The sequence below is a fragment of the Eubalaena glacialis genome, chromosome 14 (assembly GCF_028564815.1).
Source record: "Eubalaena glacialis isolate mEubGla1 chromosome 14, mEubGla1.1.hap2.+ XY, whole genome shotgun sequence".
NCBI classification, from domain to species: Eukaryota; Metazoa; Chordata; class Mammalia; order Artiodactyla; family Balaenidae; genus Eubalaena; species Eubalaena glacialis.
Window position 1 is genome coordinate 7,829,799 of NC_083729.1, and position 26,195 is coordinate 7,855,993.

The 26,195-nt window shown below is 42.8% G+C and overlaps 1 protein-coding gene across 1 annotated transcript; it reads right to left on the reverse strand.

Annotated features, from left to right (window-relative positions):
• Positions 1-245: 245 nt before the first annotated feature.
• On the reverse strand, positions 246-23,414 carry PDIA6 (protein disulfide isomerase family A member 6). The gene is made up of 13 exons (XM_061168512.1): positions 23,279-23,414; positions 17,708-17,849; positions 14,582-14,639; positions 14,006-14,132; positions 10,464-10,570; positions 8,609-8,739; positions 8,097-8,211; positions 7,426-7,566; positions 6,565-6,649; positions 6,370-6,442; positions 5,065-5,223; positions 1,326-1,422; positions 246-715 (listed from the first exon to the last, which is right to left on the reverse strand). Exons 1-13 carry the CDS (start codon positions 23,295-23,297, stop codon positions 647-649), a joined length of 1,323 nt encoding a protein of 440 aa, XP_061024495.1. The 5' UTR covers positions 23,298-23,414; the 3' UTR covers positions 246-646.
• Positions 23,415-26,195: the final 2,781 nt, after the last annotated feature.

Below are 26,195 nucleotides of genomic sequence, written 5' to 3' on the forward strand. Positions count from 1 at the left end.
TAGTGGGCGTGGAATGCAGTTCTCACTTGACAAACCATTGTTTTTCATCCTTCTATATAAGCTCGCTTTACGTTTCACACTTCCAGTTGAAACTCAGCCTTGCAGGACACGTGTAAAATCTGTGTGGTGGCAGGCATCCAGATGGTGTCATGTGAACCACAGGTTTATAGAGAGGAGAGACATCAAGGTCATCCCTTCATAAGACTAATTTACTGAATTTACGATGTGGACACTAATTTCATACATTTACTGGCATTGTCCAAAATAGTTTTATTCTTTAATGGAAAAAAGCCATTAACATTCAAATGAAAGGATCACATTAAAAAACTTGTATGTAAGAAACAGCCTCCAAGAACATTTAAGCAGCAGTCAGAGGGAGGGAAAGATGCTTCAACAGCCCATCAGTTTTCTTCAAAGTATTATTTGACAGAATACAACCCAATTCACCGGCTACGACAATTCACAGAATTTTTCATTGTTTTCTTGAGACGCAAAAGTTCACTGCTGCAGTGTTTTCAAATGACCAATCAGTGTTACTTCTTGGTTAAAAAGGCCACTGGTAGATTCATCTGATTGGAAAGAATGTTCCTTCACTGCTGGAAAATCCGCTCCCAAGAAAAGAAAACCGGAGTCTGTGCGGTGCCTCTCATAACTCATCTTTCTCCAGGTCATCGAGCTCCACGTCACTCAGGTCAATGTCGTCTTCCACGGGAAGCTGTAACACAGAAAACCACCATCAGGCCCTGCAGGGTCTATGCAGAAGCACAGACAGGGCGACCCTGAAAGTCTGACATCTCATCTTAACAGAGCACTAAATTTCCAGAGGTGCTCTGGTCACAAGTTTCTCCCCAGTCCAGCTCCTGCTTTTAACTTTGCCTATTATTATATAGATGGAAAACTAACAGCTATTTAACTGGTCCTTTTGAGGGGGGTGGGCAGAAATGTACCGGAATAAATGCTAATTTCAAAGCTATAATTTTGTACTTCTCTCAAAGTTAATGAATTCTAGGTTAAATGTTCACTTTACAGGTAATAGTCAGGAAAGCAACCTCACTGAAATTTATCTCGGTTGTCTCTGTCACGAATATCCTATGCCATGTAGCACTTTGTAACAGGGAGGATGGGATGAAGGGTCTTGAGACAAAGAGCACCCTGAAAGGCCCATGAAGTTGATTCTTCAGGTTTATGCTCACGTCAAGGCTTAGGTCTGATGAAAAGGTCTTGTTTACAAGCAGCAAAGATGCACAGGGATCGGGAAAGTAAGGGGCTGGACCAAAGTCCCGACAGCGAGTCCTGTTCACACACAGCTCGGTCCCGGGACTCACCTCGCCGTCCTTGCCGTCCCAGGGCTCTCTGGTGCTGATGGCAGGGAAAGCCCCACCTCCTATGGGTGCTGTAGATCCACGCCCGAAAGACAGCTCCCTTAGGGGAAAATGAGCAGAGCACGGGTGTTGGACTGCTGATGCGGATGAAGAAACAACTTTTCAAAAATAACGATTTCCCTACAACCTGCTATGTTTGCATAGAGGCATTTCTCACCTCTCTCTACGGAAAAACACTTCATGAACAGTATTATCTTTTCAATCAGGGACAACAATGTAACCAGGTAACAATATAATGACATTCCTGACTAAGGCCTTGGCAGTAGGGAAAGCCAGGTACTACCAAAAATTAAAAAAAAATAGCAAACATATCTTGCTAAAATACAACTTAAGTATGTAAAAGCGATCAAAGTTGACCCAGGACATGGTCTAGACCAACACTAACACTTGATTAACAAAATTCCACACTAACTTTAGAAAGGCTTTTTGAAAGATGGTACCTTAAAACTGAAATCCTTTTCTCAGATTTCTAACAGGAAGCAGAGGCACTTAGAACCAGCCCACAGACACCACAGGCCCCCTCAATGATCTATAGGTGATGGTGGCAATTTTCACACATGTCAAGCTTTCAGACAGAAGAGCTGTACCATGAAACAGTGTGTCAGGTTTTGACTTTGGCAGGTATTGATAAACATTTCCCTGGAAGGATGTAGAGGCGATCACCAGACTGTGAGCAAGGCTTCTTTATAAAAGGAGCCTCCAAATATCCTCGGTGAAGGGTGCTTAGAATTAGGAGTTTGGGATTAACATTTACACACCACTATATATAAAATAGATAAACAAGGTCCTACTGTATAGCACAGGGAACTATACGCAATATATTGTAATAACCTATGACGGAAAAAAGAATTGGAAAAAGAATACATATATATAGATAAGTATATACATAACTGAATCACTCTGCTGTACATTTGAAACTAACACATTTGTAAATTAATTATACTTTGATTAAAAAAAAAGAATATGAGTAAAAGAAAAAAAAAAACAGGATATCAAGTTTCCTGTATGTGTCTGACAATAGTTACTTTGCATGGTGGGAAAACTGGGTAATTTTATCCGTTGCTTTTGGCTACTTTGCATGTTTTACAATGTGTATCAGCGGTTCTGAAATTGAGGGCAATTTTTGCCCCCAGGGGACATTTGGCAATGTCTGAAGACATTTTTGATTGTCCCAACTCAAAAATCACTGAGTGTGTGTGTGTGTCTGTGTGTGTACGCTGCTGGCATCCGGGGGTAGAGGCCAGGGATGCTACTAAACATCCTATAATGCACAGGACAAACAACTACCTGGCCCAGACTGTTGAGAGTGCCCACGTTGAGCAGCCTTGATGTACACATACCAGTTACATTCAAAAAACAGGATTATTAATATGTAAAAACCCACTTCACCACCATTCCATGAACTGTGCTGTACGGGTAGAATAGAGGTACTCAGCACAATAAGTCAGACCTGTGTCACACACAGGCTACTACCTCTGCCAGAATGGCTCAATTTACTAGGGAAAGGCACAGGACAATCCAGGCTCTGGTTTATGTGGGAAATACAAACCCATGTATATAATAAAAAGTCAGCGGTTCTACTTCTTACTAGTTTTGTGTCCTTAATCAGGTTATTTATTATCTCTGAACATCAGCCTCTAGCTTCCTACTTAATAATGTCAGCGGCAAAAGCAAACAGACTAGAGGAAAGATGTCAAACCTTCAAAAAGGAACAAAACCTTGAGGGCAGAGAGTTCAATCATCATTTAAAAAAAACAAAAAAGGTTTTTTAATTGCTCAATTACACACTTGCCCTCTGGCTCCATCTTCCTTTTAGGCTAAATGCTAACAGATCTCTCTTCTAACTAAGAAAGCCTGGAGAAGCATGGCCACCGCCTTCAAACTGAACGGCCACAAACGCATATACTGGGTTGGCCAGAAAGTTCGCTTGACATCTTACGGAAAAACGTGAATGAACTTTCTGGCCAAGCCAATATATGACTCAAGCCCTTTTTCACTTCTGGGGGCATAATGCACAATTATATACTTACCTTTTCTGGCTGCTACTCCAACAGAACATAACATGACTTTTTTTTTTTTTTTTTTTTTTTTTTTTTTTTTTTTTGGGCCACACCGTGCAGCTTGCAGGATCTCAGTTCCCCGACCAGGGACTGAACCCAGGCCATGGCAGTGAAAGCCCGGAATCTTAACCACTAGACCACCAGGGAACTCCCATAACATGACATTCTTAAGGAAAGATGCAGAAACCACTAATGTCACCTTGGGTTGACCATAGTGTTCAATTGCCGCCCCTACATTTATAAATTGTTAGTTTAGCTTCACTGTTACCATTAACTTCTATGGGTTGTCTGACAACCTGCGTATACGCACTGATGGTGTTTGTCCTTGGTTTTCCAATAGCCACGCGGAACGTGGCAGGTGTGTGGTTTTTCAAGTACGCACGCTGGTGCCTCTCGCCACCAAGCAGGTGCACCCGCCAGCTCTCCGCCAGGCCCCACCCCGGCCAGCTGGAAGGAGTCTCCTCACCAGTGACACGCTCCGTACAAGTTCCGTCTTCTTCGAAAAGAAGACTCACATGTGGCTAGAAACAAGCGTACTGCCACGTTTTGTTTCCTTCCTATTCATTACTGCAGACTTTTCTCCACTGGTAATCTGAGGTTTTCTGTTAACTCCAAGACACAAAGTTTGAGAACCAGTGACCTGTATGATCTCAAGCACAAGTCACTGTCTCGAGTTTACAACATGCTATTGTTCCTGGAAGCATTTACCTCCTCTGTACTTTATGTGAGTCCAGAGGCTTAATCTCAAGGTTACTTACTACTCTCCTACACTCCTCTAAGGTTTTCTAGATTGGAATTAGCTGTTGAAAAAGGATAAAGCACACTTGATGAGTAGTTTTCCTGCTAATGTCCCTGAGGGCAGGGATGCCTTTCCTAACTGAAACTGTTCCAGAGACAAGAAGTCAATCGTTCATTCATAAATATTTACAAGAGCTTATTACCAGCCAGGCTCTACAGTGGTGACTAGGGGCAAAGTTTTGTGTAAAAGATTCAACCTTTGTGGAACTCACAGTTAATGGGGAAGAGGCATTAAACAAATTACCACAAATCTAAGAAAAAGTACGGGTTAACATTTTGTATTTGCCTAAATGATGACTAAGTCAGTTTTAGGATGAGTTGAACAGCAGGGCAGCTTAGCAAGCTTTGTAAATTGGGTTTTGAGTTTGAGAACCTATCATATTGTTTGCACGTTTTGGAGTCACTTCAGTAAGCGCACTCATTTTCAAATAACTACATTCTAAATCCGATGCCCAGGGGTGGAAACTCTATCCCCTGAAGTCAGGGGTACAAAGCATCCTAGGGCGGGAGTGGGCGAGACGGGACTGCTTGTAGCCCATATGAGACCTTTATGAGAACGAGGACAAGCCCAATGCCAAGTGCACAGAATGGCAAGGTGGCCCAAGAGGAGGAACGTGCTAGCATCACTCACTAAGTAGAAGACTTCCATGGCACAGGAAGATGACTCCAAAGCTCTAATTTATAAACGTTAATTCTCCGAAATGTGAAATACAAAACTATTCCATTTATTGCCTCGTCTATATAAATCTAGTTTGGAACCAATTACCACAATAGAACCAAACAAACAGACAAAACAAAAACAACTCAAAGAAGCAAGAAATTACCTGAGAAACTCATTAATGCCTTGCTCACTGAACGATCCCTTCAGAAGAGCAAATTTCATCTTGCGTGCGTTAATAGCTGCCATGGCGGGGTACCCAAACCCTCCAATCCCCAGCGCATTCTCAAGTTCAGACTGGGCTCCGGCTTCTGTCCACAGCCACCTAGAAAAGCAGATTGGTTTCTAGAGCAAAGATCCCTTCTGAGTTAGTCAGAACCTGACTAACAATTAAAGAACAAAAGATGACACACCTTTTGAATGGAATAGGTGAAAAAATAAATGAAAAATTAAAGATTAATTTTTAAAATAATGTGTTCTAGATGCGCTCTGAAGTAACTACAGTTCCTCTCCTATGTTCCCTAGACCCTAACCCCAGAAGTCCCCCTGGGGACTGGTCTATCTATATGACTGTTTTTCCCCTCAGTCCCCAAAATACTGTCCAACAAACCTGACGAATTTTCTCTGTCACCTGAAATCCTACCAACATCGTTTGGGTTACTATGCACATTCTTTAGCAGTGTAACGACTTCTTTTTAAAAGTTAAGGATATGCCATTATTTAATACATATGAAAATGCTCAACCACATCTCTTCCCTTGGGACTTCCTGCGCTGTCCGATCCCTGGTCGGGGTAAGACCCCGCATGCCCCGCAGCGAGGCCAAAAAAAAAAAAAAAAAAAAAAAGGAGAAAACCCTCAAAAAACAAACCAAAAAAACTCTTCCCTCCACTCGTACAAGGGAGAAGAATACGGAAGCTGGGCACGCAGCCTTCTGCAGGCACACAGTAAACACGTGCTGGACTAACGCAGGTGGTGTGAGGCCACTGCGAGAGGGACAGCAGGGACACGTGGTACCTGGGACAGCAGCAGATACGGACGGCATGGAGCAAAAAGATTATTAATAACAATGGAAATAGAGACAAGCTTTGTTTTAAACATTTGCCTGCGTGCGGCCCTCACTCAGAAGAGGGTAAAGAAACACACCTCTGCTTCTGCTTTCTTTATCTAGCCTTCAAGGCTGTGCTAGAATTGAGCTCTGTCACTAATGGCGTTTTGCCTGCTAGCCTAGAACCCAACCACCATCAGAACACGATTCCTCTAAGAAAAAGTGTGCTGGGGTACAAATAAGTGTGTTATAAATAAGAGTCCTGCATGACTTCATTTCCTCCTAGGTGGTCAGTGTTTTTAGATCCTAAATAAAAAAACATGCCCAAGTGAGCACAGGAACGGAGCCTACAGAAAACACGGAGCCGCTTCCAAGCAGCTCTACACCCTCCCACCCGACGACACTGGGACAGTTTGATAACTTACCCCCAGATTTTCTTTTTGTATTTGTCTGCCAACTTCAGAAGAACTTCCAAATAAGAATTTCTGCCTGCAGCTCCTGATGTAAATGGACAAAAAAATTTCAAGGTAAAAATAAAGGAATGGGTAAAATCAATCTGTGAATTAAGTGTTCGCAGAGCAAGGAACAGAGAACCACGCATGGAAAGCGGTGCGCCATACCTGTATCAAGGATATGGGGCAGCACGGCCACGACACAGAGCTGGTGCTCCTCGCACGTCTTCTTGGCGATGTCCTCGTTGAGGATCTGCGGGGCCCAGAAGACAAGGGGGTTGGAAGGCCACGTGACACAAAACCCAGAGGTAAGGCTGCGCGAGCATCGGCACTCTCATTCAGAGCAAAGCACTTCAAGAGCCAGATAAGGCTCTTCCCAAGTAACACTTCCGTGTGCGTCACAGAAACACCACGAGAACGTTCTGTGAAGATTTCCGCTTTTACCCCTCAGCCGTCTATCCGCGGTGGTGGCGAGGCATTTGTATATACACATGGTCAGAACGCCTGGGCGTAGCCTGGCTACGACATTTAGTCGTTTAGACAGATAAAAAAGACACATTTACGCGTATTATATATTTACATGAATTTGAGGCTCTCTGTGCCTGTGTCCCCGTATTTAAAATGGAGATTAAAAACAGTATCTACCTCTAAGTGTTCATACGAGAAGTAAATGAGAAAAATCCACATAAAAGTACCAGAACAGTGCTTGTCACATGGTCAGGTGCTCAATAAATGTTAACTACTGTTTTGAGAACGATAAATTAAAGAATGGATTCGTTCTATTCTTAAGACGCTAAGGTACGCTTTTGCTCACGCTGCGATTATTTTGGTACTAAAACTTATGAAAGGCAGCCATTTTCAGACAAGTTTTCCCCATCTGAAAGTACAAAAACACTCTAAAGAGAGCATTTTAAAAGAGAAGAGAAAGAGCTTATTTGAAAAGACAGCAGGCGATTACTGCTTTAATGTCCTCTATCATCAGGCTGGAAAAGCTTCCCTTACTACAAGTGGCTGAAGAGGTTTAATTACCTCAAGGAGCTCAGGAGGCGGAGCGTTATCAGAAAACAAATCAAGGGCCCGGGAAACGATGTCGGATCTCGTCCGCCCCCCGTCATAATCCACAGGAGACTCGCCTTTCTGAAATATCTTGATTGTAGGAAATCCCCTAATCTATTAAAAAATATCAGAGTACAAATCAAATTACCATTTCATAAGAAATAAGATCTTTATGGTTTCTAAAACTACCTTATAGGTAATTTAATGTAACAAAAATATTCCCTAGCCTGCATCGATGTGTAAGGGACAGCACACAGAGGTCTGTTAATCAAGGGGTTTTAACAGACTCACTGCCAGGCTTAGCCGAATCTTATTCAAACCCTGCATATATACTTAACACAGTCTATGTGCTCTAGAACAAATGAACCAACTTCAAAAGCTGTACGAATAACTTGCGAAAGCTTGGGCTCACATTAAACACACAGGTAGTGCGATACTGAAAACAAAACAAACAAAACTAAAAAACCCCCAACAGTCTTGAGTGCCAGATTTACTTGTTACAACAGTAAAATGATTTAATTTCGGCATTACAAAACGGCTAGCCTCCCCCCTCCCCCTCCTAGAGAGCCCAGGAGTACTAGACGGTGTAGCAGGTGAAAACACAGGGCGTCTCACAAAGACATCAGCCTGGTAAGCACACGCACCTCGTATCGGCTGGCTAGAACCTGGTTAACGGTGGCGTCCACAGCTGCGAGTTTCACTTTTCCTTTCGTTTGCTCTTTTACCTCTGTAGCTGCCGCAGCCCATTCTGGCTCTAGACTGTAGAAAAATACGTGCACTTTAAAAGTGTATTTTAACTGTAAGCACAAATCCTTTAACTGGTGTGTGCATTTCTGCCCAATCCGGTTAAATCACACTTGGGAAACACTCTGTGTGTAGCTTTACGAAAGGCATGATGCCCCCTTCACATTCATTTCCTGGTCCTTTGTCCACCACGCCCCCCCAAATCTGGATGCCAGCTCCCTGTTAATCACTGAAAATATGACAGAGGAAACACTCGGCCCTAATGCCGATGTTTAACATTCATTCAGAGCCGGAGTTTTTGGGGAGAAGATCCTGGAGGTTACCTATGACCTGGTTCAGCTCTTTCAAAGTGAGCCACGTGGACAGACTAAAAGCACCTGACTTAAAAAAGTACCTGGTACAAAGCACTTACTTTTTGCAGTGTCCACACCAAGGAGCATAAAACTCAACCATCCAAACATCTTCACTGTCAAGAACACTCCTATCAAAGGTGTCGTCTGTCAGCTCAATCACGTCCTTCTTACTTGAACTGTCACTTCTACCCTGTCATTTGTGACATTAAATCTTAAGTTACAATTTGGCCAAAAAGAACACTAATCCTATTCTAAATATATGTATAACAATAATCATTTCTACAACTTAAAGTTTTGAGTTCTTCTTTCAACTGAAAACTATTTTACTCAGATTGGGGACATTCCTTAATATTATTATTTTTACTTGGCTAACAGTATTTACTTTCAAACAATTACCAGTACACTCAGTGTAACATGTAACATGTATCTGAGCTCCACCCCTGCTATCTTCATTAAGAGAAACCTCAACATGGCTCAAAGAACCACCTTAATAACACTATTCTAATTCAGAACAGTGCTGGTTCATCCCAGGATATCCAGTTAGTACCTCTTCATAAAGTCCCTACCATTTAAGAAAGCTAAAAATGACATTTAATCCTTTTATCTTTTCAAAGAATTTTCTTCAGTACTAAACCTACAAAGCAGTCAGAATCGATATAATGCTTTCTGTTGCCTGGGCCAAAAGCCATGGGGGTAGGAAAGACAACTGTGCTCATTAAATGTCTAAGTTTGAAATAAAAGGCAAAATCATGAAATCTCTGGTAAGCTCTGAGTCTGTATAAAGAAGCTAGTCTTACTGGTCTCCTAAAAGAGTGAAGGGCTGTGTTTACATATGCAGGCAGACCTTGGAGATACTGCGGGTTCGGTTCCGGACCACTGCAGTAAAGTGAGCATCGCAATAAAGCCACTCACATGAATGTTTTGGTTTCCTGGTGCACATAAAGGTTACGTTTACACTACACTGTGGTCTAGTAAAGTGTGCAATAGCATTATATCTAAAAGACAATGACCATACGATAATTAAAAAATACTTCAGTGCTGAAAAATGCTAACCCTTATCTGAGCCTTTAGCAAGTCATAATCTTTTTGTAATAGTAACATCAAAAGATCACCGATCAAGATCACCATAAATATAATGAAAAACTTTGAAATATTGCAAGAATCACCAAAATGTGACACAGTGAGCAAATGCTGTTGGAAAAATGGCACCAAGAGGCTTGCTCGACGCAAGGTTGCCACAAAGCTTCACTTTGTAAACAATGCAATGATCTGAGAAGCGCAATACAACGAGGTGTGCCTGTGCGTACCAGGGAGAGTTCAATGCCTTTTCGCAAGAACGTAACTACATCATGGTTAAACGTCACACTTCATACACGGGAATCTATAATACCAATCCAGAGAACAGGAATCTTCTTCCCTATCCACTTATGTAAAGATGCCCAGGGATTTCAGCCTGATTGCCACAGACACAGGCCAAGAGGTCATCCAAATTTCATCCACGTTTGCCCAAAGTTGACCTGGAGGAGAGCTGGTCTCCCTCTCTCCACTTTGGAACTACAAACGCCATGGAAGCCAGATTCCAACTCCCACGGCCAGGGGCTCTTTCTCCCACTGTAGGCCAAACTCTTGTAGTTCGGCCCTTGGCCAAGGAAGCCATCTCGGGGCGTGGTTCCTGGCCTGCGGCTGTGGCGGATGCCCTAGGACTGGCTACGGCGACCGTGATTCTGAAGGGCCACACCAGTAGGCTGGGTGTCTGACTCCCTTTTGGAGTCGCTTGACTCAACCTCCTATGATTTTTTAACTGGAAGTCCACCAAATTAAAACATCTTAAGAAATAATTATCTTCTATGCAGAGTTTACAGTCAGGCTTCAAAATCATGCCACATTAAAAACTGACATTATACACAGCCTTACTTGTTTTCCAGAACTATATCCACCACTCCTGCCCCCAAGGCGGTCCTTTACGAGCTGGCGCAGAGCACTGAGAGCAGCGTCTACGATGGCTTCACCAGTTCTGCCACCTACGGGAAGACACGGGCCATCAGGTGAGCGGGGGTGGGCGGGCTGGGAGCCTACACCTGATCCTACCTGAAGACTTGAACCTTTACATACCTGCCAGCTTCATCTGATGTTCAAACAGACCTAACACCACGTGTATCTTTAAGACAGAGCCAGTTTCTTCCAGAATGTATTTCCTGCTACACTTTACGCCGGGAAAACTAATTCCTCTTCTTCAGTGTTAGGTTATTAGTGTGAACGAGGACATTCTGTTCACCCATAAATACCATCTACTATTGAGAACAGTTCACAAACGTTTACTGAATGTATAACATGTACACAGATGAAAAAGAAGGTTACCTAGTTAAGAGAGCAGGGGAAATTTCTAAACACAAAGCACCAAATGAGGCAAATGGAAAAACTATTTCTATGAGATAATAAGTAGGATACGAGGGGTTCGAAGCTAAGAAACTAGAAAGCAATCCACTGTTCTCTACCTTGCTTAAAACACTTATTTTGGGCTTTTAGGTTCTGTGGCTGAACTTACTCCTAATATAGGAAGTAACAAGCCCCATATTAAAGATAGTGACAATAGCCTTTGGAAGTTTACCAAAAACTATGTGCTCAAGAAGAAATCAGGGGACTATTAACTAACTCAGAAGAATATGGATAATATATGCCTTGAGACTATCTTCAGAGATTAAAGGCAAAACTAACAAAATCTTTTTAGAAAGTTTCTTCTTTCTTCTCCTTTCTTAAAAATAGAGTTTTCTGGGCTTCCCTGGTGGCGCAGTGGTTGAGAATCTGCCTGCTAGTGCAGGGGACACGGGTTCGAGCCCTGGTCTGGGAAGATCCCACATGCCGCGGAGCAACTAGGCCCGTGAGCCACAACTACTGAGCCTGCGCGTCTGGAGCCTGTGCTCCGCAACAAGAGAGGCCGCGATAGTGAGAGGCCCGCGCACCGCGATGAAGAGTAGCCCCCGCTTGCCACAACTAGAGAAAGCCCTTGCACAGAAACGAAGACTTAACACAGCCAAAAATAAATAAATAAATTTAAAAAAAAAAAAAAAAAAAGAGAGTTTTCTAATCAAACTGCCCAGGAAGAGATAAAAACTTCTGAGAACGCTTCAGACTTCACATTAGAAAGAAAATACAGAACAGCAGCATTCGGAGTGTGTTCAGATCATCCTGTACTACATCCTGGCTGAGATTACCAAGTATGTCACTTCCTAAGACAGAAAGGCAAGACCTCAACATAAAAACAGCCTCCTGCTCCTTATCTACTGCAGACACCTCCACTTTCCGAACCAGTGCCCCTTCCACCACCAATCTCCACCTGGAAATATACCAAATCAAGAAAAACACTAGGGGGACTTCCCTGGTGGCACAGTGGTTAAAAATCCACCTGCCAATGCAGAGGACATGGGTTTGAGCCCTGGTCTGGGAAGATCCCACATGCCACGGAGCAACTAAGCCCATGCGCCGCAACTACTGAGCCTGCGCTCTAGGGCCCACGAGCCACAACTACTGAGCCCACGTGCCACAACTACTGAAGCCCGCACGCCTAGAACCCGTGCTCTGTAACAAGAGAAGCCACCGCAATGAGAAGCCCGTGAACCGCAACGAAGAGTAGCCCCCGCTGGCCGCAACTAGAGAAAGCCCGCGCACAGCAACGAAAACCCAATGCAGCCAAATAAATAAATTAAATAATTTTTTTAAAAAAAGTGAAAATATTAAAAAAAAAAAAAAAAGAAATACACTAGGGAAGAAGACAGAGAGGGTTTTCTCACTCTAGACCAAGGGTGAGCAAACTGTTCCTGCAAAAGACCAAACAGTAATCATTGTCGTCTCTGCAGGCCACACTGCTGCAGCTACTCAATTCTGCTGTTTTAGTGTGAAAGTAGGCATAGACCATATGAATGAACAAGTGTGACTGTGTTTTGAAAAACTTCATTTACAAAAACAAGCAGCAGGCCAAACGCTAACCCCTGCTCTAAACATTCCATTTTTACAAGTTAGCAAAATGAACAAATTATATTCCAAAGCAGAAAAGCAGGTGGTTAGTCAAAAAGATGAAACTGATCATTTTATGGAACTTTAGAGCTGGGGAGTCTAGGAGAAGTGATGTGTCTAAGGCCTCATCTCCAAGTATCTTGACCCCCATCTTGGTGAGGTACCAACTACACCGACATTTACCAAGTTACATGCTTTACATGTACTATTTCAGTGAAACTTCCCCAGTAGCCTAAAATAGGTTTTCACATCCTCATTTTACAACCAAGCAGCAGATCCAGAGAGATCAGGTATTCTGTTTAGCCAGCAGTTAAACCCAGGCCAGGCTGTCTTCAAAGCTCACTCTATAGTTTCTCTGCTCCCTTCACATTCCCTTTTCTGAGAATGTTTTCTCAATCCGCTGGATGCAATGCAGGACACCAAGTACAGATAAGACAATAGTCACTTTGTTTTTATCGTGATGCTGATTCTCCTCCCCCTCCAACCCTGAAAACTTGTTCTTCTCACATAAAGCAAAACCTAAGAGTTTAGACTCTAAGTTTAGTCACTTATATGCCCCTTGTAACAAAATATTTTTTAAAAAAAGATCAAATGAGCCATAATTTAAACTTTAAATACATTACGCCCAATACTTTTATTGGACCCTGGATATGGCTCAACTTAGCAATTCTGACTGTCTTAAATATGATGCTCTGTTTGTGACATCTTAAATAACAGGCAATTCTGTGAAAGAACAGGGAGTCTGAGCCAAAATCCTCTCCCCACTTGCCTCAGTGACTCACAGCAGATACAATTTACCACTATCTATAAAATGGAGAAGCTGTGGTACTTCTTTATTATCAATAGTTTAAAAGACTAAATAATAGCTTTAATATTCAGATACTATACATGTTTACAAGGCATAAAGATTCATGGGCAAAATACTCCACAGTAATAGCAATAGTTTAAACTGACTTTCAAATACAGGACTCTTCTTTTTCCACGCTGATATGCTAGACCCGCCCCACAGTGAAGGGACGAGCAATCAGAGCAAGAAAACACTTGCAGATCTTTTCAAATATTAAGTAATTACAGAAACTTATTAAATATTAAGTAACTATAAAATATCCAGTAACTAGTATTTTTTAAAAACTGTAATGAAAAAAAGGGAAGCACAAAACATCATTACTCCACCATTGCTAAGCCCGTGTGGGCCTAACGTAGTACAAACAATAATAAAAAAACTTTCACCTGTTTGACACATATTTAATCTTTAGAGCAACCCAGAAGAGGTAGGAATTACTCTACACCATTTGACAGATAAGGAAATTCAGGCACGAAGAGGGTGAGAAACTTGCAGGTAGCAGGGCCAACAGGTCATAGAATCCCAGGTTCTCTATTTTCTACCTACCTGCTCAAACTAAAATTCCAACCAATGGAATGAAGTAATTAGGAAAAGTCCTTACCCTGATAATCTTCTGGTTGGTTTTTATTAGATCCAAAAATCTTAATGGTAGGAAATCCCTGCACACCATATTGACCTCCCAGGGACTGATGTTTATCTGCGTCAACTGCACCAACTTTTACAACATCCTGTGGAAACATAAAAGAAATATCTATTTTTCTTTCAACCAGAGCAGATTCCACAAGAACCCATCATCTGATGATGTAGACTCAGAGACAAGATAATAAAGGGCCAGGTTCCATTTGCCAACAATCAATGAGAACTTTAGCCTGGGAAACCATTCCTAAATGGAAAGCTGGGCAACAGGCAAGTCAGCCTGTGAGGAAACTGTGCAGCTCCCAGAATTAGCACGACTAAGCATAATTATGCCATTTAACTGGGAAACAGAATTAACAAAAGTGGACAAGATAAAAATTAGAATGTACAGTGTCCCTTTGCTCCCTACATAATTTTGGCACCAGAACAAGAGTATTGGGCTTCAATATGCAAATTAACTTCCTATTGTACATTAAGCCCATTTGCTTAATTAAACTTATTTTAACATACACAGGTGAACGTGGACATCTCAGAAACTCACTTTTAATGCAGTTGCTACTTTCTTCCATTCTGGTGTTAACCTTTGGCAGTGGCCACACCTTTCAGGGGATGAAAACACAAAGAAGGCAACAGTTAAGTCTTTGATTCCCAATTCAAGAAACATTCACCAACAGTCTACCGAGTGACATGCACTGAGGGTGGGGACCTGCAGGCAGAACAGCACTAAGAAAACATGATCGGTGACCTGAAGGAACTCACTGTCCTGATTTTACTATGATCCCCTTTCATGTCATAATAAAAAAGCTTCCAAATTACTGCTGAGTTAAACTGTATTTAAAGAGTTTAAACAAACACTGTCATTCATAACTCTCTCCCTGAGTGGAAACTTCAGTGTTTATCTGGTCAAATGTGCCTCACGTGTGGTCCCAGTTGCACGGCTTAGCAAAGCGCAGGTTCTTGGGCCCCAAGAAACCAGAGTTCCTAGAGAAGGGGTTCAGGAACCTGTATTTTAATAAGTTCTACTAGTGATTCTTAAATCTATTAAGGTTTGATAGTCCCTGATCTAGTCCAAACTTTTCATTTTATAGATGAGGCAACTGTTTTAGAGTCTAGATCTCCAGTGCCTAAATCTCAACATTCTTTGGCTCCCACAAGCAGCTTGTAGAGGTAAAAATGCACATGTAGTCCCAATTTAGTATGGCTAACGAGTAAAAAGCACTTGATACCACAAGGTGGTGAAAAAAGAACACGAATGAGTGACAGAGACAGAGACACATGAACACAAGGAAAAATAATCTTTTAGGTACCGGTACCTGAAAAGAATTATCGTGAAATATAACACACACAGAAAACTGCTTTTAAACATTATATATACAGAAATCTGTTATGTTTATATCAGCCATCGAGGTTATAGGTAGCTGTATTATTTTCATCATTGTATAATACCCATTGTATGAAGACAGCATAGCTAGTTTATCTATATAGGTGACTTTTTCCTTTTTTAAACAAAGTAAATTTTCTTCTAATTAGGTCTCTAAGGACCTAATGAGCCAATACCACGTGCCAGCACCACGATGAGCTCTCTTCGTACATGATTTCATTTAATCAGCACAACCACCCTGCAAGCAGGCTTTGTCATTTTCATTTTACAGATGATGAAACAGAGCCTGAGAAGTTAAGAAACCCTCCCAATACCACCCAGTGACAAAGCTGCCTGACAGGTCTTCCTGGCTCCAGATCCCACATTCTTAATCACTATGTAACATCACCTTTCATAGGGCCTTAAGCTTAATCCAATATTTTATTTTATTTTATTTATTTATTTTTGGCTGCATTGGTCTTCATTGCTGTGCACGGGCTTTCTCTAGTTGCGGCAAACGGGGGCTGCTCTTCGTTGTGGTGCACCGGCTTCTCACCGCCGTGGCCTCTCTTGCTGCAGAGCACAGGCTCCAGGCGTGCAGGCTTCAGTAGTTGTGGCGCACGGGCTTAGTTGCTCCGCAGCATGTGGGATCTTCCCGGACCAGGGCTCGAACCCGTGTCACCTGCGTTGGCAAGTGGATTCTTAACCACTGGGCCATCAGGGAAGTCCAATCCAATATTTTAAAAGTCAGGATCTTTCAGCAAAACGTCCTGAAATGCTGATCCTACATACTACATATACAGTATGTTTTGCTATTTAGGTGAGCTACTTAGAAGTCCAGGAGTCAAAACGTTACAGGACTTTGTGCCTCTTCAATTTCAATTTATTCTAATGAAATAAGGACTCAAATCAGAGATTGTCAGAGTATATACCCCCTTCAATTCCAATGTGAAGCAATGTAAAGACAGATCAAAATGCCACAAATATAAATATAGCAGCACACCCTGTAACTCAAGGGTTCTTCACCTGGGGGGGGGGTCTATGAATCCCCAAAGGACTGGTGGATAAAAATTGAGGGGCTCTGTGAACTTTGATGGGGAAAAAAAAAATCCTCTATTTTCATTAACCTGTAATTGAAATTTAGGATTTCCTTCAGTTATAAACATTAACAACATATCATAGTTGGTTAGTACTTGTGACTCTGTCACAAATAAAAATCACAGCTATTTTCTTATCACCACTATAGTTGCAGGTATCTTTAAACATCATTTATGTTCATCACTGTTCAGAATTATGGTAGCTAGCTGTTAGATGTTGGTATTTATGTTCCAGTAAATGAGTACTACATAATCATATCAAGATTTATTTTGATATTTTAATAATGTTATTCCAATATTTTAGGTTTCCTTTGTGATCCTATAGCCTTTATTTTATACATGTGTATTTGTTGGTTTTTTGTTTTGTTTTCATTGAAGGTTTTAACCATATAAACAATACTGTATTTTGACTGCACAGATGACCCTTGAATAACATGGGGGTTAGAAGTGCTGACCCTCTGCAGTGGAAAATCCGCATGTAACTTTACAGTCAGCCCTCTGTATCCACGGATTCAACCAACAGTGGATTGTGTAACACTGTAGTACAAATTTGTTGGGGGAAAAAAAAAAAATCCGCATGTAAGTGGACTTGCGCGGTTCATACCTGTGCTGCTCAAGGGTCAGCTGTATGAAACTGGGCATTATTAATTTCAATGGTAATTACAAGTTTGTTTTTTTTTCCCCCCAGAAATAGACATAAGGCAAGAGAAGAGCTTTTAAATCAAACCAAATTTTCTAATTACATATTGTTGGAAGCAACCCTCTTCAAGAAACAAAATGGAGTCAACCACTGGTTCTTCCCTTTCCTTTGCCCGATACTCTCTCTGCATAAAATCAATGTCCCTTCCATCTTCACCCCACTTACCTCATCATAAAGATGTATCTTCCTAAAATCATACGGGTTTTTTCCTTCCTTCTTTCTTGCAACTATTAGCTACTTCCACCATTTTTTTTGGTCATTGGCTCAATCTCTGCATCCTTTAACAGACTCAATCAACAGTTTCCCTCTCCTCTACCTCTTTTATTTATTTATATTTTGCCATTATGAGATCTATTCTTATTAGTATTACATGGATGTGTCCTCTACCTCTTTTAAACAATCAGTAAACTAGGTAAACGAGATGGCTGAATAAAATTACATTTTTATGTAGTATTTTTCTTAATTTTATAAAGTATCATAAATAACTGACAGCTATTTTATAATACTTACCATGGAGCATAGAATTCTACAAGCCACAAACTATCACTCTGAATAACTTCTCGGTTGAAGTTTGATGGAGTTAATTCGATTACATCATCACTAGACGAATACAGACCGTTAACTGCTATAAAGAGGGTACAGCCCATCAGACCTGGAGTAACAACAAAAAGCACACCATCAACATCAGGGTTCAGGCTCTGACAGGAAACCTGGGCCACCAAAGTCCTTTTCAACTGAGCAAGGCCCTTCACAGAGGACAGCCTGGGTCAGCTCTCTCCCAACCCCCTTCTCCCCAGCTCCCACCCCCAGCCTGGCTGCTGCTGGAGCCCCTGGAATTTTACTCCCCCCTGGTGCACTGCTGAACAAGGGAACAGACAGCCCACACCCTCATCTCTTGAGCTGCCTTGGGACCAGATTTAAATACTCTTCTTAGTGTTTTTCCTATACTAACACCTTCATTCTGTACACCCACACTCTATGAGGCAGTACTATCATCACCGTTTTACGGGCAAGGGCACTGGAAAATGGGGGAGTTACATCTAGCTCTGCGACCTTGGATAATCCGCGTGGTATTTCTTGTGTTATTCAGTTGCAGTATTAGCACGCTATCTTTATTAAAGCTTGTTGATGGGAAAAATAATTATTTGCCTCCCCTACTAGACTGTGACTCTCTTAAGGGCAATGATTGTTTTTTAAATATTTTTCTTTCTACTAACGCTATCCATGGCACATCATCAGGCACTCACAGTGTTGCAGGATGAGCTCCGAAAGAATGTTCATGTGAACAATGTTATAAAGGAAGGATAGAGAGTCTGTATTATTAAGAGCATAGTTTAGCCACACTGTGGACCAAGTGTATTTTTGTTGCTACTGTGGTAACTTAAATGCAGATTATAACAATTACATAGAAAAACAAGTTCTGAACTAATATTTTAAAAACCCAAGTTTTCTGAATTGGTAATACCAGAATTTTACCTCCTTTAAATTTGTCTGTATATGTATACACAGACACACAACATAAATTATATATGTTATATATGAAATTTTATAAAATATATAATTTGTTTTCTAACTGCATTGTCTAATATCTCCAGAATAATGCTAAATAACAGAACGCTTTTTACTTTAATAGGTATATTTTCCCATTTGCTAGCTTTTGGGTTGAAACAGATAAACTTAATGATATTAAAGAAATTTCTATTACTTTCTTTTCAGCATCTATGAAGATGACCATATAATTTCCTTCTTTTAATCTCTTGATGCAAAGAATTATAAAAGACTCACCTGTCTTCTAAGAAAGCATGTGTGTATATGCCATCTTAGTCACAGTTTCACATGCTTACTTTGTAAAGAGAATTTGGAAGATTTCAAATGGAACTTTTTGAACAACCCAATGGTAAACTTTTTCTGGAATAGCGTATACTGGTGTTAATTGTTCTACTGCTAAGTCCTCCACCTTATACTTACAAGGCACTTTGAATATTTAAATCACTTTGAAATACATTGGATCCACTTGATTTTTCACAGCACTACTAACGAGAACGTGGGAATCATCCCTATTTTGTAAATAAGGAAACAAGGGCAGATAGAGAGCAAGTGGCCCATCTGCGGTCACACATATAACTGGTAGAGCAGCTCCCTGACTTCTACTTCCAAGCTCTACCCATTAAACCATGTTGTCTTTTTAGTGTTCAAGATAAAAATGTTCAGTATGCCATGGGCATGAATAACAATTACACTGTTCGAGAACACTGCATTTGAATGATAGACATGACTAGTATTGCAGGAACTTAACTGTGGACCTTACTAAGGGTGATGTGAAGCCACTAAAGGGTTATCATGCAGGGGGTATGATCAGATTTGCTTTCTATAGAGTATTCTGGCTGCAATGTGGAGAGTGGATGGAGAATTATCAGGAGAGTGGTTTCACATAAACCAGGGGAAAGACGGAATGAGCGACAGTAACAAAGGTTACTGGGAGGTAAAGTAGGAACGACTGCAAACTGTCCACTGGATATAATGACAGAGAGGTCACTGGGGTCCCGGGCAGTTGAAGTACAGTAGTGAAAGTAAGCAGCAGTCAGGCTGCACAAGGCTGGAGAGAGCAGGAGGGGACAAGCCGGTGAAAATCATACAATAACTCTTTAAACAAGTTTCTTAGAAAGAGCAGGAGACAGTAAGCAAATGGGGGATAGAAGGAAGCTTTCTTTTTAAAGATGGGAGTGAGCTGAGCACATAGTGAAGAAATATGTGGAGTGGGAGAGGCTAAAGTACAGGGAAGAATGTAACAAAACGTCTGAATTAGGAGGCGGGGAGGGAACCCAGAGTCAGTGACAGGGGTAGCTTGCAACCGAATGACCTCCTCTTCCATTTCAAGAGGTGGGAAAGGGTGAGTGTGGATGGAGGTCAAGCCAAACAAAGTGAGGCTCCCTTGATAACTGCTGTGCAACATGGCAGCCGCTGGCCACACATGGCTACCCCAAACTGAGGTGCTGTAGGTGTAAAAAGCACACCGAATCGCAAAGCCTTGGTAGGGGAAAAAAGTAAATTATCTCATTAATATTTCTGATATTGATTTCCTCTTGAGATGATATTTCAGATATACTGGATAAATAAACATATATTAAAATTAATCTCACCTACTTCTTTTTGTCTTTCTAAATGTGGCTACTAGAAAATTTAAAATTACATACAAATTTGGCATTACATTTCTATTGGATGGTGTTGCTTAATCTCTTCACTGCTGCAGGAAAGATTACAGAGTTTGACATATTTAATAAAGCAAGTAAATCAAGAACCTAAGCAGAGACAGTCCTAATTCTGAGTAAGCTTGAGAGTAAGACTGGTCTTAGAAAATCCTCTATGGAGATCTACTATGTTTAAAGACGTTTATCTTCTTTAAAAAAATCATCCGTATGAATTATTAGTTTTTCAATATACTGAGCTCCTTGTGAAAGTTTCAAAAATGAGAAAAGCAAAAAGAGAAAAACTATCAACAGTCCCACCAGAATGAACTATTAATATTTTGGTGGGTACTCTTAACTAACATATCTCTACACTATACAGAGGCCTAAAAATTTATATAAATGTGATCTTACTACATACATTCCCTTCTGTAACCTTTTTTCACTCAAAATAAGTTACATTTTCTACATAAGTAATTATGGATTACCCATTACCCCCCATGTAACCATTTTTAATGGCTGTATCATGTTCCTAATCCACTACTGACATAATTTGATGGTCTCCAATTTTTTCTATTAACAGGCCAATGCTAAAAATTCTAATACTTCTTCCCTCCTCAAATAAATATGATTATTTCTTTAGGAGAAAATCTTACAAGGGGAATGGGGTATGGCTAACATTTTGATATATGTATCTGTCCAACTACCCTCCAAAAACTGACATCTTAACTAAGAATAACACTTATACAACACTATGTACCATTAGCTCATTTACTCTATGTGGTGTGTACCATCATGCCCATTTTTAGCACAGGACATGGAGACCAGAAAAGGTAACTTGCCTAAGGCCACATAATTAGAAAGAGTACCTTGCTATGCAACCCCGAATTTTAACCAAAGGACTGGAGCCTACAGGAGTATAACCCCAGGAGGGGCATTCTATGGCCTGTGGCAGGAGAATTACCTTCTTTCCCTCCTCATGCCAATCAGGGACAGCAATAAAGAATGTACTCTCCTCCTCATCCTGTGTCAAGCAGGCCGGAGTCATCGAAGGATGAACCAGGACTGTCTACCTCAGGAATGTGCCTCCTTTCTGTACGAAGATGGTCATGCCTAATGACACTCAGTATAACATGAACTTGAGCTTTTTTTCCCCCCTAGTAAGGGGGCTGGACTTTTCTTACTTGTCTATAAAGTGGCCTGGTTCTCACAGGAGCATTCCCTCCTTATAAATGGCTGTCAATGGAAATGTCTTGATAAAGGTTCAAGACCTAAGTTCCTTAAAAGGCAGTAAGACCTAGTAGGGTTAGAAGGAAATCAAACATGCTACTCAGAAAAGCATCAGAAGAGGTACAAATTTCAACAGCAGAAAAGTAGTAACTACCCCTACAAAACCCCTCAGTCCACGTAAGATGATAAAGTAGGTCAAGGCTGACCAATACTGTTCTGCTTCTAAAATTCACATGGCCATTCCACTCGCTGATAACGAGCACCGACGGGAAACGGGAACATCCAATGGTCTAGAATCTATGTGAGCAGATGACTTTGCCATCTGTGGCCTCCCATGATTCCTCCGAGGTAGTTAAGGATGTTATAAATCCACATCACTAACATCTCTGTCCCACACCTGCTAGCAAGAGTACACGGTCCCCAAGCACTCATCTAGAAACCGAGAGGGCGCCCCAAAAGGCTGACTACATTTATTATAATAATGAATTAACTGTAAGAATCATACACTCTTTCACAGCCCTGTCTGAATTCACTCGCAGGCAACTAAACAGAAACTAAGTTCTTTCCCCCTCATCTATTTTCTCTACGGTAATACAGCAAATATTTCTACCTTGTTTACTCTCTTTAGACATATATAAACTCCTTAATCCTGAGAACAACCCTATGGAGTACCAGCCCAGAATGGTTAAGTAACTAGCTCCCAGTCACACAGCTAGTAGATGCGGGGGACGGAGGGGTGGGACTCAAACCCTGCTACCTGGATCCACAGTGTTCAGGTATCCACTGTCAAGAGCACCTTGGCTGGGACCAAGGGGAGCCCAGGAAGGAACGGGATCCTCAACCTCACTACTGTAGTCTCTAAAACTGACATTTACCTAAGTCCAGAAAGTCTGGGTTCAATTTAGTTGTTAAAAGTGCAATCACATTTAAAGTGCTCTTGCATCGTAAGACCCGCTTTAGGAAGGTACTGTTGCCTTTTAAGGAAACTATCCTAATTTATTTCAGGACCGGGTTTTGATATTTCAGGTTTTTTAGAAGTGGGAACTCCATAAAACAGGTGGTGAGGACAACTTTCGGTGTGAGGAGCCCGTGACTCTCCCGTACACACTCGAGGCCCAGAACAAGGTCCCCCTTCTAGGTGGCCCCCCAGTACCCAACCTCGGCCAGGGATCAGCCATAGCCGGTCTCAGGGCTCAAAGGCAGCTCCCGGCCTTCGCTCACAGCCGGCCCGCTCGACGCCGCCCCTTCACCGGAGCCCGGCACCGGCCACTCGGCCCCAGGCTCGGAGCTGTCCCAGGCGCCCTGGGTTCGAGCCCGGACTCGGGGCTCCCGCCTCCGGCCGCGCTCGCGCACACGCTCCTCCCGGGTGGGAGGAGGTCGCCCCCGCCAAGGGCGCCCTCACCTCCCCACGCGTCCCGCACTTCTGCCCGAGGGCCCGCGCAGGGGGCTCCGGCCAAGACCAGCCCCAGTCCCCGGAGCTCCCCCACCGCCCCACGGGCTCCCCCTACTGCGTCCTCCGCGTGGGCCGGGCCAGCGACCCTCCGCGCCAGCGCGGGCCCGGCCAAGGCCACGCACCCGCTCGCTCCCCCGTCCGCGGCCCGCCATGGGGGTTTCCGGTCTCCCAGGCTGCCCCTCCACCCCCCCGGACGAAGAGGCCTGCGCCTACCAAGCACCAGGCGAGCCATGCCGAGGGCCGGCGCCACCGCGTAGTCCAGCAACCGCGTAGTCCAGCCACCGCCTCCCCTCCGCCGTACCGCGCCCCCGCCGCCCCACGGCCAGTCCTCGGCCCGCGAGTCAAACGCGGGGCGGTGCGGCAGGGGCGGGCCGGAAGACGTTCCCAAGCCGTGGCCGCGGCTTATTGGTCCCGACAGACTTCTCTCATTTGCATAGCCAATTGGAGGCAGCCGGGTAGAGGTTACCGGTTTGGGTTTTGAGGGGGCGGGGCGAGCGACGGAAGGAGGGACTAGCTGGGGGCGGGGCAGGCCAGCCCCTCCGTCCGGCGTGTCCCTCACGTACCTACGGTTGCTCCTCGGCTCTCCGTCCTTTTCTCTCCAGGAGTACAGTACTTGGTTTACCTCTCGGATCCTTAGGATTCTCTCTTTTCCCACTTGTTTCTAACGAGTCCGTTTCCAACCCTCATTCATCCCTTGTTCCCCCCCACCCCCGACCCTTATCCTCTTTGTCCCTAGGGAGGGTAAGTTTCTTTGGGCCCTCAGTGCATCTACGACCTTATCAAATGACGTATTAGTTTTTCCTGTGCCCGAACGAGTATTCAGTCATAAAACACTTGCTAAACACATACTTTATATAACATAATTCAACAAGTATTTATTTTGTTGAATTACTTTAAAAGTTCCCACGACCAGGGCACAAGACTGCAAAGCTTTTTACAGACAGGCACTCAGTTCTCTGTAGAAACCCTGTGGGGCTTAAGCTTCAGAGCTCCTAACTTACAGGGTTTACTTCCTCACCCGGGAGGGGCCCTAGCAATGAGTTCACACGGTCATGTGTTTTGTAAAATGCGCAAAAGTGAAATATTTTAAGCACAGCAGGCTAAGACTTCAATATTTTTCCACTGTGATTTCCTCTCTGACGTTTAGAGCGGACTCGAGCATTTTCTTTTTGTATTACTAATGGTTTATTTCTCTGTAGTGCTTAATGCATGAAACAGCTCTGATTCTGGCCAAAGCATTTATGGGGTCTGGGAGTAGTGGAGACTGGTAGGGCTTCCTGGAGGAAGCGGCACTAGAGCTGAGTCTGGAAGGAGGAGAAAGTCATTCAAGGCACAGAGAGCAAAGGGAGTGAAGAGGGCACAGTGGGGTGAACTGACACCATGAAAAGGAAGCTGGCAACAAAAGCCAGATGAAGGGGTGGTGCTGGGGGCTGTGTGACATGGTGAGACATTAAGATCATATATAGACTGAGCGATGTAGATGCCTGATTTTTGTTTTTTTAATAAATTACTTATTTATTTATTTATTTTTGGCTGCATTGGGTCTTCATCGCTATGCGCAGGCTTTCTCTAGCAGTGTACGGGCTTCTCATTGCAGTGGCTTCTCTTGTTGCAGAGCACAGGCTCTAGGTGCTCAGGCTTCAGTAGTTGTGGCACGCGGGCTCAGTAGTTGTGGCTCGCGAGCTCTAGAGCACAGGCATAGTAGTTGTGGTGCACGGGCTTAGTTGCTCCACGGCATGTGGGATCTTCCCGGACCAGGGCTCGAACCCGTGTCCCCTGCATTGGCAGGCAGATTCTTAACCACTGCGCCACCAGGGAAGCCTAATTCCTGATTTTTGATTCTGTAAGATCTCTTTGGGTTTATTGATGCTGCTGTAAAATCTAGGCTTTGGTGTGTTCGGGTAAATTTTAGGGAAAACCTTAAAATCTCGGTGGCTTTTACCATAATGGTTTGTTTCTTGCTTTCATTAGGGAGCAGATTTCCATCTGGGTCCTCCCATCTTACAAAGAAACTGTCATCTAAAAATGCACTTTCAACATGGAAAATATTGCTCCCAAGGGGGCAAAATTGGTTCTTGGGGCAGAAGGATGAGAAAATCTTAGATATTACAAGGGCTACAGTACATAAACAGATAAACAGTATATCTATGTGTTTCAAACTTCATAGGAGAGAAGAAATTAGGAGAAGAGACGTCTAAAAGTCTCCTTAGGGGGGTGATAATGCAAAACAAAGTGGAGAAACACTGTTCTAGAACAGGGCTGCCTGACAGAAATATAATGTGAGCCACAACCACACACAGAATTAAAAAAATTTCTAGTAACCACACTGAAAAAGTAAAAAAAAGAGATTAATTTTAATAATATAATTTAACCCCAAATATCCCAAACGTTATCATTTCAACATGTAATCATACAAAAATGATTAATGAGCTATTTACATTCTTTTTTTCATACTAAGTCTTTGAAACCCAGTGTATATTTTACGCTTACACCACATCTAATGTTAGATGGGCCATGTTTCAAGTGATTGACAGCCACATGCAACTATTGGACAGCACAGTTCTAGAACCTCCTTGGAGTCCTTGATTGGCTCTTCTGCATCCGACTGACCAAAGAGCAAAGAGAGAACGAGGAGGATTGCGCAGGTACTTTTGGCCACGCCTGGTAGCATCCTTCCACTCACATTCCATTGGCTGGAAGCCAGCCATGTGACCCCAACTTAACTACAAAGGCGTCTGGGAAATTGTCTTCTGTGTCCAAGAAGAGAAGGTGGATTGGTTAGGATCAAGACAATCTCTGCAGGAGTCTACCCTCTGACCTCCGTGTATCCACGCTACTCTTCCTCCACGCGTGAAACATGCTTAGTCCCTCCCCAAGGGGGAGGAGCGTCCATCACTGCACCCAGCTCAAAGTCCTGGGTGTCTGGGTGAGGTGTTGATCCCCCGTGTCAGGATGTGAGTCCTCATGGTGTAGAGCTCATGAACTAAAAAGAAGAGGATCCTCCCGACCCCCAAACTCCCAATGAATGTTGTTGGGACAGGACAGGATAATCATCATAAATGCTCCCTTTCAGAAAGGAGAATAGGAGACACACAGAAGTCCCTGGTTCGGGGCAATTCTGAAATCCTAA